The sequence below is a fragment of the Enhydra lutris genome, unplaced genomic scaffold (genome assembly GCF_002288905.1).
Source record: "Enhydra lutris kenyoni isolate GAN:26980312 unplaced genomic scaffold, ASM228890v2 scaffoldscaffold40, whole genome shotgun sequence".
NCBI classification, from domain to species: domain Eukaryota; kingdom Metazoa; phylum Chordata; class Mammalia; order Carnivora; family Mustelidae; genus Enhydra; species Enhydra lutris.
Genome location: NW_019154124.1, coordinates 9,804,637 through 9,821,208, shown reverse-complemented (window position 1 = coordinate 9,821,208; position 16,572 = coordinate 9,804,637). Strand labels below are relative to the sequence as shown.

At 34.7% G+C, this 16,572-nt stretch overlaps 1 protein-coding gene across 1 annotated transcript in view; it reads left to right on the top strand.

The window, feature by feature from the left end:
* The window catches only part of LOC111155291 (semaphorin 3C), a 175,584-nt gene extending 160,497 nt beyond the window's left edge, over nt 1-15,087 (top strand). Inside the window, exons 16-18 of the mRNA XM_022515431.1 lie at nt 8,017-8,084; nt 10,369-10,499; nt 14,534-15,087. Of these exons, the coding sequence (XP_022371139.1) occupies nt 8,017-8,084; nt 10,369-10,499; nt 14,534-14,944 (610 nt within the window). The 3' untranslated portion in view covers nt 14,945-15,087. The remainder of the gene's footprint in view (nt 1-8,016; nt 8,085-10,368; nt 10,500-14,533) is intronic.
* Nucleotides 15,088-16,572: the final 1,485 nt, after the last annotated feature.

Genomic DNA, 16,572 nt, shown 5'->3' with positions numbered 1-16,572 from the left:
AAGGCTTTTATAGAGTGAAATGGAAAACTACTGAGGGCCTTTGAGAACATGAATGATTTTTTTTTTTTTTAAACATTTGGTTTGAAAAGCTCATCTGGTTGGGTTTGGCTGGGATTGCAGCCCTGAGGTAGGCAGGGGACGGGGGGAGAGGAGATAGAAGTTGCAAGGCAGTTAGGGCACTATACATTCAAAGTGAGATATAATGGTGGCTCACACAGGAATGATAGACGTGGAGGTCGCACAAGGTCTGATCGGGATAGAGCTCAGTTAGAGAAATAGAAGACTCAAGAATGAACCAAGTTCTCAGAACTGAGCGTATGCAGATGTAATTTCCTGAGAAACAGAAGACAAGGGGAGGAACAGGTATGTGGAAGGAAAGATGATGCTAAAAGTATCTATGAGGTACTCAAATGGAGAGGTTGAGTAGACAGTTAGAAATATGAATTTGGATTGCACAGGTGTGGCCTGGTCTGGATAATTTGAAAGTCTTTTGTTTTTAAAGACATGGAATGTGAAGAGAACTCCTATTCTTTAAACCAGTAGTCCTAAGTATCTGTGTTTAAAGACCTGTGTTCTTCTGTGTCATTTTGAGATTTAGGCAGGAAGTTTCTAGCCTCTTGATTTCTACACAGAATTTTTAGACCTCATTATCCTGAGATTTTCTGTTTGCACTAGACTGGAGATCTGAATTTGCACAGAGTATGAGGAAAGCAAATTCCAAATGTAATCTCAAATAAATGATTTTTGTAGTCATTGCTGGTAAATTTTAATCATATTTGTTTTATACTCCCAATTACAATAGCAGTGATATTTAAAAACTATTACTATAACTGTTTCTAAGGTAATATATTTTTCTTGAGAAAGAGTTATAAAAATTGGCATATCTAATACCTGGAGTGCAATCTTCTATCTATTAAACAGATTTAAAGCTAAAGGAAGATGAAGCTAAGAAAGAAAGTGCTATGAAGATCACAAAGTGAATCTTATCATATTCCTTTAGGCTTATCGGCCTCTCCTATAATGTGGAGAAATTGGAGATTGGTACTCTTTCCCTGCAAAACTTCCAGACCTAGGCTTTGGCAAATAAGCATTTTCATTTAACAAACAAAGAATATTTCTCAAGTAAAATTTCATACTATATATAAACTATCATTGCATATTTGAGATTTTTGTTTACATTTTAGACGTTTCTGCTAAAATATGAGTTGACTCATTTGTTCTCCTATTCTCCTTCTAATTACAACCTCGGTAATCCTTTCTCAGATGCAATGTAAAGGTAGGTTCCACATTATCATCCTAATGCCACAAATTTGATCTTGATCATGTCCTTGTAATCAACAAAGAGCTGAAATTGTCTTGCAATTTTTACTGTTGCAATGTCATGCCTGGTATGAAATCAGGTATCATAGGTTTGCTGTTAGGACAGCAAACAGCAAACAGAAAAAAAAAAATTAAGTAAAGTTACAGGGTACAAAATCAACAAACAAAAATCTATACATGACTAATGAGCTATCAGAAAGAGAATTTAAGAAAACAATCCCTTTTACAATTGCATCAAAAGAATAAAATACCTAGGAATAAATTTAACCAAGGAGGTAAAAGACCCCTACACTGAACTATAAGACATTGATTAAAGAAATTGAAGACACAAATAAATGGAAAGATAATTGACATTCATGGAGGGGTAGAATGAATATTATTAAAATGGCCATACTACCCAAAGGAATCTGCAGATTCAATACAATCCCTAAGAAAACTCCGTTAGCATTTTTCATTGGATTAGAACAATCCTAATATTTGTATGGAGTCATGAAAGACTCCGAATACCCAAAGCAATATAGAGAAAGAACAAAGCTGGAGGCATCATGCACCTTGACTTCCAACTATATTACAAAGCTGTAATAATCAAAACAGTATGCTATTGTCATAAAAAAGACACATAGATCCACATGATCTATGTGAGAGCCCAGAGCCCACATGAGAGAGCCCAGAAGTAAATTCATACATATATGGTTAATTAATTTACAACAAAAAAGGCAAGAATATACAATAGGGAAAGACAATCTCTTCAATAAATGGTGCTGGGAAAACTGAGCAACCACATGCAAAATAATGAAACTAGACTACTATCTTACATTATAGACTAAACTTAACTCAAAAGGTTTAAGGACTTGAATGTAAGACCTGAAACCATAAAACGCCTAGAAGAAAACATAGGCATGAAGCTCCTTGATATAGGTCATGATGAGTTTTTAGATATGATTCCAAAGCAAAGACAACAAAAGAGAAAATAACCAAGTGGGATTATGTCAAACTAAAAAGCTTCTACACAGGAAAGGACATCACCAACCAAATGAAAAGGCAACCTACTGAATGAGAGAAAATATTTGCAAACTATAGACCTAATAAGGGGTTAATATCCAAATATATAAAGAACTCATACAGCTGAGTATTCAAAAGACAAGCAATCTGGTTTAAAAAGTGGGCAGATCTGAATAGGTGTTTTTCCAAAGAAGACATACAGATTGCCAGCATGTCGTGAAAAGATGCTCAATGTCACTAATCATCAGGGAAGTGCAAATGAAAACCACAGGATCTCACCTCACATCTGTCAGAATGGGTATTATCAAAAAACAATAAATAACAAATATTGGAGAGGATGTGGAAAAAAGTTTTGGTGGGAATCTTAATTGGTGCAACCACTATGAAAAACAGTACAATGTTTCCTCAAAAAATTAAATACAGAACTACCATATGACCCAGCAATTTTACTTCTGGATATTTATCTGAAGAAAACAAAAACAATAATTTGAAAAGATAGATGCACCACCATGTTCACTGCAGCATTGTTTTCAATAGTTAAGACATGGAAACAACCTAAGTGTCCTTCAACAGATGAATGAGTAAAGATATAAACACACACACACACACACACACACATACACAAGAATACTACTTTGCCATAAAACAGAATGCAGTCTTGCCATTTGTGAAATGGATGGACCTTGAGACCATATGGTAAGTGAAATAATTCAGAGAAAGACATATAGTGTATGATCTCACTTATAAATGGAATTTTGAAAATAACAAAAAACCAAGCTCATGGAGATAGAGAACAGATTAGTGGTTCTCAAAGATGGGGTAGGGGGTAGGAAAAATGAGCAAAGGGGGTCAAAAGGCACAAACTTCCAGTTATAAAATAATTAAGTCATGGAGATGTAATGTACAGCATGGTAACTATAGTTAATAATACTGTATTGCCTGTTTGAAAGTCGATGATAGAGTACATCTTAAAAGTACTCACCGCAAGGAAAAGAATTTTGTGACTACCTATGAGAACAGATGATATCTAGACTTATTGTGGTCATTTCACTATATATCAATCATATATTTTATATATATATACATGTATACTTTTTAAAATTGAGAAATAATTGACATATAACATTGTATTAGTTTCAGATACACAACATGAATGGGTGTACACCTGAAACTAATATAATGTTATATGTCAATTATTTCTCAATTTAATAAAGTGTAAGCAGGAGGGAATTTTAAAGAGCTTTCAGAATCTCTAGCAGTGTCTTAGTTCTATAATTAAAAGCTGAAAAATCTCTATCATTCTATCTTTCTATCTTTCTATAACCTATCTTATTCCTTGGCCTACTCAAACCCATCTTTGGTTAGCACAATGAAAGTTTCATTACAAGTATCTATACTGTTGATCTGCTCAAAATTATTTTAAAACTTAAACATATAGTGAATGCAAAACATGTTTGCTGAATTAACTATTTCCTAAATTATCATATATAATATATTTTTTAAGACTTTATTTATTTATTTGACAGACAGAGATCACAAGTAGGCAGAGAGGCAGGCGGGTGGTGGGGGGAAGCAGGCTCCTTGCTGAGCAGAGAGCCCGATGTGGGGATCAATGCCAGGACCCTGAGATCATGACCTGAGCCGAAGGCAGAGGCTTTAACCCACTGAGCCACCCAGGCGCCCCTCATAATAATATTTTTAAGTGATTATATAATAATAATAAAAATGATCACTTGTATTTTCCATACTAATTTTCTTTAATAGTGTTAACTTACCCATTTTATTTCGATTGTGCTGTCTACCTATCTGGAACACAAAGATTATGTGGAGGAGTTCATAGGAATGAAAATCAAAAAGGTGTCCTTTGTATGGAATAAGAATTACAGTGATACTTGGAAATCTATGGAGTATATATTTTGATATAATAAAGTTGTTAAATATCATTGGCTCTGTAGTTTCTCTTTTTTTCAAGTTTGCTTATGGTAAATAATACAAGCAATTTTCTTTTTCATTCTCAAGTATCATAAATATTTGTGCATTTGTACCAAATATTGCAATTTAATCTCAAATGTTATTTATTTTGGATTCAGACATGCTCTTAGAAATTTTATTCTAAGACAGGATAATCAGTTCAATCTTCAAGTAAATATCTGTTTTACATACAAGAACAAAATGATTTCATTGTTTATCTGAAGGATTATACTATAAAGAAGAAAACATTGGTAACTTGAGCTCAAATCCCAAACCTACATTCACATATAATATTACTCTGCCTACCAGCTTTTGCAATGCTATATGACTATCCTAAAGGGATTCTACAAATATAAAAAATGTCAGATAGCTGTCTTGCTGATCTCATCATTTAGGCCAAGCCATAATGATTTTTTTCTGTACAGACTGTCTGGAAGCTATGTGATCCCATAAATTTGGGTTCCCCAGCTTTGCAAACCATAACATAGTACTGGTCACAGGACAATCAATTTAACTATTGTGAGTGATAGTGCTTCTCTAGATGGCTGAAAATGACTAGTTCAGCCATAAGAACTCTCACATGGTGCTCATATAATATCGTGTACTCACAAGTTGATTGGTAGTAAATAATGCCGTGGCTCGGAAATATAGCAAATGCAATGTGGTGAAAAGCTGATATAGGGATTTAGGAGCTATTCTAGAGTAAAGCATTAATTGTATTTCCTGAGACAAGAGTGACTTCCACTAGTTTATGTGGGTGTTGTTGTATTAGAAATACAAAATTGAGGGGCTCCTGGGTGTCTCAGTCAGTTAAGCATCTGCCTTCGGCTCAGGTTGTGAGCAGGGATTGAGGCCCATGTCAAGCTCCCTGCTCAGCAGGGAGTCGGCTTCTCCCTCTCCCTCTGCCCCTCCCCCATTTGTGCAGGTGTGCTCTTTCTCCCTCAAATAAATAGGTAAAATCTTTAAATATATATTTATATATATGTATATTTAAATCTTTAAATATATATATAGACACAAAACTATATACCTGTATTTCCATAGAGAGATTTACATGAACCATTGAATACACAAATTATTATTTGTTGTAACCTTAAAATTATCTTTTTCACTATTGATGACTTTGAGATTAGTTTCACTTTGTAAATTTAATAATCCTTGTGATATTTTAATATTTCTGCTCTTCTCACTGAATGTTATAATTTATCTTTAAGGGTAAAAATGTTGAGACTTAACAGATGATCCAATTAAGTAATACACTCATTTATATATACTTCAAAGCCTTGATAGTAAACAATCAATGTATCCCGATATTCCCGATATTTAAAGAGTAGATCTTTTCCTTTTCTCTCTTTCTCTCCCTCTCATTAAAGACTTTTATTTATTTATTTAGAGAAAGAAAGCACGTTCAGGGATTGGGGGGAGAGGGAGAGAGAATTTGAAATAGACTCTGCACTGTGTGTGGAGCCTGCCACAGGGATTGATCTCACCACTAGGAACTGTGACCTGAGCTAAAACCAAGGGTCGACCCTCAACCAACTGAACCAACCAGAGAGCTCACTTTCTCTCTCTCTCTTTTTTTTTTTTTTAAAGATTTTATTTATTTATTTGACAGAGACATAGCAAGAGAGGGAACAGAAGTGGGGGAAGTGGGAGAGGGAGAAGCAGGCTTCTGGCTGTTCAGGGAGCCCGATGCAGGGCTCGATCCCAGGACTCTGGGATCATGACCTGAACTGAAGGCAGACGCTTAACGACTGAGCCATCCAGGTGCCCCTCACTTTTTCTCCCTTATAATGATCTTCATATCCATGATTTATTGCTAAGAGAATTTCAGTTGCTTTATTTTGATTTGTTTTACTGTGTATGTAAAGATACATATATTAGTTTCAATTGTATATTCAATACAATATATATATATACTATATACAAAATGTATATATATTATATATACAAAAATACATATTTTGAACATGAATATTTTGAATCTAAGACTCAGGAAATTAATTAGTATTCAAATAATTTAAAACATTGATTTAAATAATGGCCAACATAAAGAATGTAACTAAATATTGAAATGCTTAATTGATGATACTAACTTAATTGATGATAATAACTAAAATGCAATGAGTGAACTTTGGTCCTGACTAAACTTTTTTTTTTTTTTTTAAGATTTTATTTATTTATCTGACAGAGAGAGACACAGAGAGAGAGGGAACACAAGCAGAGGGAATGGGAGAGGGAGAAGCAGGTTTCCCACTCAGCTGGGAGCCCGATGTGGGGCGCAATCTCAGGACCCTGGGATCAGGACCTGAGCTGAAGGCAGACGCTTTCTGCCACTCAGGCGCCCCCTAACTAAACTTTAAAAAATCCATAAGGGATGTTTAGAAGACAATTAAGGAAATTTTAACATAAAATATGTATTGTATGATATTATGAATATTCATATATTTAGCATGATAATGATACTGTTGTTATGTAGGGAAATTAAGAAGATTCATGCTGAAGTATTGAGGAATGAAGCATTATTATGTCTGCAATTTATTTTCTAAAGATTTTCATATATGTGCATAAAGTATATATACAACATAAAATTTGCATGTGAGGGGTGCCTCAGTGGCTCAATGGTTTAAGTTCCTTGCCTTCCACTCAGGTCATGATCTCAGGGTCCTGGGATCGAGCCCCACATCAGGCTCTCTGCTCAGCAGGGAACCTGCTTCCTTCTCTCTGCCTGCCTCTCTGCCTACTTGTGATCTCTCTTTTCTGTCAAATAAATAAGTAAAATCTTTAAAAAAAAAAAAAACTTGCATGTGAGAGAAAAAATAAATGTGGCAAAATATAACAATTCACGAATCTAAGTATGTTAGTATTTAGTGTACTCATACATCCACTCCTCTGTAGGCTTGATGTTTTTCAAAGTAAAAAGTTGAAGGAAAATTCTTATTCTAGTAAATGAACAATTTTGCTTAACTGTGTATTAAATGTCTATTTTCTATCTCTCAATCACCTGTTTCAGAAAAGTTTTAATATAACAGGAAAGTGTTAGGAAACGTTGACTTTTGTAAGAAAGCCATGTTATTTAAAAACAAAATTATAAGAAAGAAGATGCCAGTGAGTTTATACTCTAGAGGTTTTCATCTTGGAAAATTTTTGATGAATGTCTCTAAACTAAAATTTACACTATTCATTTGGAATCTAGCATTTACCCAGAAAATGCACATAATAAGGATTTCATAGCCATTCTATCACCAATAATAGGGAGGGATGAATTAATTCAGAATGAAAACAAGGTGAAGTACCAATCCTATCATGAAGGTGGTGAATAAGAATTGTCAGATAGTGGTGCCAGATAAGCAGACCTCTTTTTTCCTTATGAAAGCTTGGGCAATTAAAAGACTGAAATTTGGGGCGCCTGGGTGGCTCAGTGGGTTAAAGCCTCTGCCTTCAGCTCAGGTCATGATCCCAGGGTCCTGGGATCGAGCCCCACATCGGGCTCTCTGCTTGTCGGGGAGCCTGCTTCCCCTCTTCTCTCTCTGCCTGCCTCTCTGCCTACTTGTGATCTCTGTCAAATAAATAAAAATAAATTAAAAAAATATATATTTAGGCTTGTTTAAAAAAAAACTCTAAAAAAAAAAGACTGTGAAATTAAAAATGCAGTCTTTTAAATGTGGTGTAATTGGCAATGTTAATTCTAAGTCAGTTTTATGTATGTCTTTGCACTTATAGGAGGAGCCGAAGACAAGATGTGAGACATGGAAATCCATTGACTCAGTGCAGAGGATTTAATCTAAAAGGTATTAAAACTGAGCAAGAGTCAAACTTGGTAAAGAGTCACAGTGCTCCAGGTCACATTTCAGAGAGGGAGACCTCATTATAATTCACTTCTTCTGTTTTAAGGAAAGATTATGAAGATTCTTGGTGTTCATATGGAAATTAAAAATTAAACGTATTTGTATGTATAGTAGGAGAAACAAAGGTCCGTGAATACAGAGACCTTGGGTGTGTTAGTTGGTTAGGAATTTCACATAGATATCAGTTACAGATTTTCCAAGCTATTATTTTTTTTTCTGAAGAAACAAAGCTATTGTCTTCTCTCTTAAGAAAAAAGTTGCTTTTTTAAAAATTTAAATGAAAATTTAAAATTTTTTTAAAAATTTACCATTTTAAAGTGTACAGTTCTGTACCATTAAATACATTCACAATGTTGTGCAACCAGCACCATATCCATCTATAGAACTTTTTCATCCTTCCCAAGTGAAACTCTATACCCATTAAATATGAATTTCCCTCTTCACCAGCCTCTGGAAACCACCATTCTACTTTCCATCTTTATGAATTTGACTCTTATAAATACCTCTTATAAGCAGAATCACACAATATTTAACCTTTTGTAACTGCTTATTTCACTTTTTCTTTGTGGTTCATTCATGTTGTAACATGTGTCAGGATTTCTTTTCTGTTGAAAATGGAAAAAAATGCTTTTTGTATGTATAGATCACATTTTGTTTATTCATTTATCACTAGACATTTGGATTGCTTCCACTTTGGACTATTGTAAATAACCCTGCTCTGAATATGGGTGTACCGGTGCCTTGGTTTTACAATTTATAACCATTCCAATACTTCTGACAATCCTGCCTGTGTCTTATGATCACTTTAACCCATTTCTTCCCATCCTGACATGAAGATCCCATGGTATTATACTTTCCCCACTAACCTTCTCCCCTCCACCTGAACCCCACCAGGGAAATTTCTTCAGGCAACTCTCTTGGCTCACCAAGGTGCCATAGACCCACTGTTGTAACAATTAACACCAAAACTCCTACTGCTAATATTTTTGAGTCTGGGCCTTTCTTTAGTAAAGACTGATATTCTTATTAATAACTACATGAACTATAAGAAGAAAATTCTGACATGTTTTGCTTAGTGGTTCTATACATCTAATTGAGGGAATAAATCCAAGTTACCATTTCTCTATTTACTGAGTATTTTATAAATATGTGTGCCAGTTCTAATAGTAGTTACAGTGGTAGAACTGTCAGTGGGGTTAATGATGAACAAACATGGATGTTGGCTTTGTGTCAGAATCTGAGTTAAGTGCTTTTTTTATGGATTATCACAATTAATGCTCAAGACACTATACCAAAGTAAGGTCTATTATTATCACCATTTTATGAATGAAGATGCTGTTCATGTCTAAGCTACCACATGATTTTACTACATGCTCTTCCTGAATTAAGAATTTCAGTGCAGGGGCGCCTGGGTGGCTCAGTGGGTTAAAGCCTCTGCCTTCGGCTCAGGTCATGATCCCAGTGTCCTGGAATCGAGCCCCACATCGGGCTCTCTGCTCTGCAGGGAGCCTGCTTCCTCCTCTCTCTCTCTGCCTGCCTCTCTGCCTACTTGTGATCTCTGTCTGTCAAATAAATAAATAAAATCTAAAAAAAAAAAAATTTCAGTGCAGAACCTATATGAAAACATAATCCATGTTTTAGAGCTGAGTAAAACTGAGACACAGAAGGGTCAAGTAAGTTGTTGAAGGCTACACAGTCAGTCTTGGTGAAATCAGAATTTTACCTCCAATACCTCTGATTGCAAAGACTGTGTTCTCAACCACAACTTCCCACTGCAGCCACACTTGGCTTTCTGACTTTTCCTGATGCTTCTGGATTCCATCTGTATTCCACTGAGTATGGATGAACCTGGCTTTAATAATGCCTGACACTTACTAACTCTTCAAGTAGGTTGTGTTTCCTAATAATTCACAGCATCAATGTGCTCAACTCTGAAACACTGAGAAAACCTAACTCATAAGGATACTGAAATAATTAAGTGTTCAAAGTGATATTAAGGACATTCCTTGGTTTAGAGTACTTCTTGAATAAAAATCGGTTCCCTTATGTCTTTCTCTCCTTCCCTTTAGGTTAAAAACAACAGGTAAACGATGTGTAATAGTCTGCTTGTTAAATGATTAAAGATTGCCTTTTGGATACTTTATAGGTAGTGACAATTTTATAGAGCAATAAACATATAGGAGTATATGTTCTGAATTCTCTTCTCTCTCTCATTTTTGCTTTTCAGCATATAGAAATGCAGCTGAAATTGTTCAGTATGGAGTAAAAAATAACACCACTTTCCTTGAGTGTGCCCCGAAGTCTCCACAGGCGTCGATCAAATGGCTGTTACAGAAAGACAAAGACAGGAGGAAAGAGGTGAGTAACACACCACAGCAGCAATCAGTCAGGGCTTCGGAAAGATATTCAATCACCATCCCTCGGTGAGGTTCAGATCAAACGGAAAAAAAAAAAGGCATATGACCATCCTTTTATGTCTTTGGGATGACAGGTGCCACTTCCTTTAAAATCCTTTGTCTGCAGAGATGATGAATTAATTAGAAATCCTCACTGCCTGTTCACCTCTATAATATGGTGATTGAAACAAGAGCTTGGACACTCAAGACAGGGGAATTGATATGAGGAAGCATTCGTAAAAGAAACAAGATGTGTGCAAAACCAGACGCCAAGTTCTCACACAGCAGCACCTTTGTGTGATTCACAAGATAAAAGGGGGCTTTAAAAAAAGTTCAGTTTTTCCTCAGTAAGAAATTACACTAAGCCATAACTTTTATGGTAAGGAACATTTTTCTGCTATGTGGTAATCTGTTTCCTTTGCTTTATTATCCACGACTCTGGGGTTTTGGTTTGGTAATATAGGGAATCATTGTTTATGGGACTGTTGCCTTTATTTAGTTATATGGAAAAACAATTTTTCAAAGAAAAGGACACTGACATTAACCTTTCACTGATCGGAAAGAGCTGTTTTAAAAGGGAAGCATTGTAAAACGGCTTAGGGTGAAATATTGTAAATAATGAGCTCCGTAATATTGATCTCATGTTGTACTGACAAATGAGAGGAAGAAGAAAAATATATATGTGTATATAAAGCCTTAGGGTAGTCTAAAATGTAATGCTACTAGCAGTGTCATAAAATCTGATAGAGCGAAGGGGAAAATGGAGCCTTCTGCATTTGGGTGTATCCTTCTGTTGTGGATAGTTTAGGTGCTAAGTATTAAGTTAATTGGAGATATTCAGATCGGATACAATCCCAAGCTATAGAACACAGACACTTGCATCAAAGTTACTGAAATAACATGTTGGCTCCATATGAGAAAATACTTTACAACTCAGACCTGCCTGTCTGAAGACAATATGAGCTGTTTAGGGAATTGTGTGTCCCCTGTCACAGGACTAGTAAACCGTAGGCTGATGTCCACTTGCATAAGCGATTTAACCATCTGGAGGCGAGAGGAGCTAGGTGAACTCCGGGGTTCCTTCTTGCCCCATAATTCTATGATACTAATCAATCTTTTTAACATTTTTATTAATAAAAAATTGTTTATTTAAGATCTCTTTTCTTTGCCACAAAAGTCTGTCATCAAAGAGACCTTGAAATTTCTACAGTCTAATTAATTTTAAATTCTTTTGAATGGATGTAAATGGTAATACTACTTGCCTTACTAAGTAACCTAGAGTAGAAGTCATACTGTGCGATGATGATTACCACACAGAGATGAAATTCTTAGGCCAGAGCATGTCACAGGGTCATAAACGGTCCTTCCTGAGAAGTTCTGTGTGTTCATATGTGAATTGGAAATCTAAAACTCAAATAGGGATTACCTAACATGAATAAAATATTTTTCTTTAACTCAATAAAAACTTAAAATAGAATAACATGCAATAAGCGAAAAAAATTTTCTATTTAAATTAAAGAAAATGAATACACGCAAGCTTGAATACATGCCACAGAAATTAATAAATTAAATTAAAAATGGAGTGAGTTATAGATTTAATGACTGAATCTCCTTTGTGATATTTCTAGTGTTTTATTTCAGAATGCTCAAGAATATAGACTCCATTATTACGATCTTGTTTTTTTCTATAGCATAAGAGTGCTATAAGACTATGAAAAAATTAACTATAATTATGCAAATCTATTATATCCAGAATTACAGAGCACAATTCCACTCATTCTTAATTTAGTTGAACAAATTGTTACTATATTATTAAATTTATCTTGATTTGTTATCAGTAGTTTAGGCAAACACATGCTTATGTCTTATATTAATGATATATAAATACTGAAGACAAGTCATAAAAGCTCATGGACAAAACTGTAAGTAGTTCGTATTGAATAGCATAAAGTGAAAACTGAAAGATCTCCTTACCTCCACTTCAATATTTTATGAAGCTACTAAGAATTATATATTCAGTCATAATGTATTCCTCCAAATATTCCCCATCATGTTCCTATTTTTGTCTTTCTCTCTCTGTCTCTCTCTGATGCACACACACACACACACACACACACACTTTAATATCAGTACATTTGGAGCTAACTTACTTTTCTTGGCTACATACTGTTCCACTATATGAATATATAAAGCTATCTACTACTTAAGGTTATTATTTTTCTTCTTATAAAAAACATCATGTAGGGGCACCTGGGTGGCTCAGTGGGTTAGGCCTCTGCCTTCGGCTCAGGTCATGATCCCAGGGTCCTGGGATCGAGCCCCACGTTGGGCTCTCTGCTCAGCGGGGAGCCTGCTTCCCCCGCCCCTCTCTGCCTACCTCTCTGTCTACTTGTGACCTCTGTCTGTCAAATAAATAAATAAAATCTTTAAAAAAAAAAAAAAAACAGGGGCACCTGGGTGGCTCAGTGGGTTAAGCCGCTGCCTTTGGCTCAGGTCATGATCTCAGAGTCCTGGGATCGAGCCCCGCATCGGGCTCTCTGCTCTCTAGGGGAGCCTGCTTCCTCCTCTCTCTCTGCCTGCCTCTCTGCCTGCTTGTGATCTCTCTGTCAAATAAATAAATAAAATCTTTAAAAAAAAAAAAAATCATGTAAATGAACATCTGCACACTTGTGAGTATATCTTCTGTATGAATTCCTAGAAATGAAATTTCTGTGTCAAAAACATGTTATATAATATAAAACATGGCCTCCAAATTTTTTCCTAATTTTGCACACGTAGAAATCTTCCTTTCCTTTTGTTTCTGAGTGCATTTCTACATGATTGAAACTATTTTTGAGACACCTTTAAACTTTAAAAATTAAATTAACATCAAAACTTTGCTTTATACATTTCAGTCCCTTCTTCTGATCTCCCTTTTCTAGATCTGTTCTATTATCTTGTTTCAATATTATACTTTGCCTTTTTGTGCTTTTTTCTGGAGGAGGGCATTACTTTTTAACTAAAATAATCTTCTTTGATTTTTATTTCATTAATAATTAAATACATATTTACACAGAAATTAACCATTTAGAAAAACATTCCTTTATTTTGATTTGGATTCATCCCCCCCCACCACCACCCCGGTGAAAGAGCAATCCCAAGTCCCCATATCAAGGAACTTCTTACCACTTAGCTTTTTAGTCTGTTCATTGACAATACTATAGCTGGAACTTTAAGAAAGAAAGATTGCATACATTTAACTAATATCTAGCACATGGGAGTTTTTCCAGGATAAGCTTGTAAAGTAATTAAATATTAACCTCATAGTTTTTTATTACCTTTCCTTGGAAAGTAAAACCATTTAGACTTAGAAGATGATGGCATTTCAGCTTATTTTTAGTCATTCTTTAATTTGGGATAATTGGAAAAAACCCTTGACAGTGTTCAAAACTCTGCTTCTGCTTATATAATTTTTTTTTGGGTTGTCTTACTACTCAGTCAAGTAATAAGTTGTTTGCACTTCTAGTTAGGAGAAAATTCATCATTGAAAAATGGTAAAATTCAACCATTTAACTGTGGCTTCATGATTCTACTAATAAGAGAGTATTTTTGTTGCAATTAAAGGCAAGAACTCCAGGACAAAAGAGATATTTTAAATTATTCTGTGAATTTTATTTTATAGTTGACTGTGATTCACACTCCAAATGCAACCAAAATTCTGTGCTTATATATACCGAAACTACTTCTGTCCAAAGGTAATGAACTTGATGCTATTTTTGGTAATATGGGTGATAACTTCACCCTCCCTTTAATAGCTTCAGTGGTCCTGAAACAAAATCCCTTGTGCAAAAGAGGCAACCGAACTGACCAAACATTTGTGTTCACTAAGAAGGAAGCTAATAAGTACTTGATGCTTTCCCCAAATTTGAAAGTCCAGAGATACTCTGTATATGTTGCTCATATCTTTTTAGAAAACATAGAGTGGGGTTTGGGATCTTTGATGAGTCTCTCTTTTAGGTCAAGCTGAATGAACGAATCATAGCCACTTCACAAGGACTTCTAATCCGCTCCGTTCAAGATTCTGACCAAGGACTGTATCACTGCATTGCAACAGAGAATAGTTTCAAGCAGACCATAGCCAAGATCAACTTTAAAGTTTTAGATTCTGAAATGGTGGCTGTCGTGACAGAAAAATGGTCCCCTTGGACCTGGGCCAGCTCTGTGAGGGCTTTACCCTTCCACCCAAAGGATATCATGGGGGCATTCAGCCACTCAGAAATGCAGATGATTAATCAGTACTGCAAAGACACTCGACAGCAACATCAACAAGAAGAATCCCAGAAGATAAGAGGGGACTATGGCAAGTTAAAGGCTCTCATCAATAGCCGGAAAAGTAGAAACAGGAGGAATCAGTTGCCAGAGTCATAATGTTCTCTTACTCGGGACTTATGCTTCCAGTAAAGAATGGTCTGTCTCCAATGATCAAATTTTGAGCAAAGAACCTTGTGTTTTACCCATGAGAAATTCCTGGGAAAGGTGTAACTCACTCCTAAAGTGACTATTACATGAACTGAAATGAGCATGCATTTTCTTGTATAATATTGACTAGCACTAGACATGTCATGGTCCTCATGGTGCATATAAATATTTAACTTAACCCAGATTTTATTTATATCTTTATTTCCTTTTCATTCAAATCAATATGGCAGATATAAAACTAAAATTCTTACATCCCTTAATTGAATGATGGCCATAAACCCTGTGATCTTCCTTCCTTGCCTTAGGGGTTTAGATTTGGAATTGTCAGTGATTTTATATATGGAAACAAATGCCAAGTTCACAACTTTTACATTGTAAAAGTTGTATAAATATATGTGATAGAGTAGTCGTCAAAAGAAATGTAGACTAGGTACAAGTCAAGGAAGAGTGCATCTAAAAGTTGTACAAAACATGAGTGATTCATACAGAAAAATGAACAGCTTATATGTTTCCAGTGAAATACATTAATTTTTTTTATTATAAAAATGATCAGTTGCTGGTATCTGTTATTGATCTTTGTTTCTTAGTTTTAAGAAGATAAAAGGAATGACCTTCACTGTAAACATTTTTGATTAGAGTTATGTCAGTGAATCATTTAAGTTTATATTCTTATACTATCATCTTCCAAACAAAAGCACTTTTTTTGGAAGTTATTTAAGTTATTATAGAATCAGAGAATATAATCTTACAGTGTTTAATTACTGTTTTTGTTCTAATTTTCTAGTCTGTGTGGTAAAGTAAACAATATAAGAAGAAAAAGATGAAATATCAAACTTGTATATGAGAGGTAAAACTATCAAAATGGGGAAAAATAAAGTAAGAAATGCAACTTTATGAAAAGCTATTTATAAAAAAAGTGACTAGTTTTTACCATCAGTGATTAATTTCAATAATTAACTCTCACATTTTTTTGGTTTACCAGCCTCAGACATCATATGATTTTTAAGTCACTGGTTCTTTAGTGATGATCTTTAGTGTGTGCTGGCGAGGTGCTCATTTTGAGGAGAACTGAAAAAAATTTGAATATGAACAAAAATAGACATACTTTCTTTTGAAAGAATGTTGGTGCATTCTGTTCACTGGTTATAAATACAAATGTTTTAAGTTTTGTAATGAATAAAATAATTTCCTTCTAATTGTGCTTGGGTCATTTCATTAGAAAAATTTATTATTGATCCTTTTGTTCCAAATAGCAATTAGATGGGAGAAATATGAAAAAATTCTTTATACTGTTATGTTTCCTTTTGAAACACAACTTTTGCCTTTGAATTTTATTTGCTTTTAAAGAAATTTTCCTGTTTCCCAGCACAAATAGAAATTGCCTCATAGGCCTATTCAAAAATCTAGTACAAAATTTTATTTGTAGTTAACAGTCCACAAAGAAGGTAAGGTAGACTTATTACCTTTTTAAGCACCATAGCATAAAAACTTCAAGAACTAAAATCATTGTCAAAATGAATGTAACCATTGATCAGAATCTAAGAATATGACTTACTATTTAAGTGGTGATAAATTAT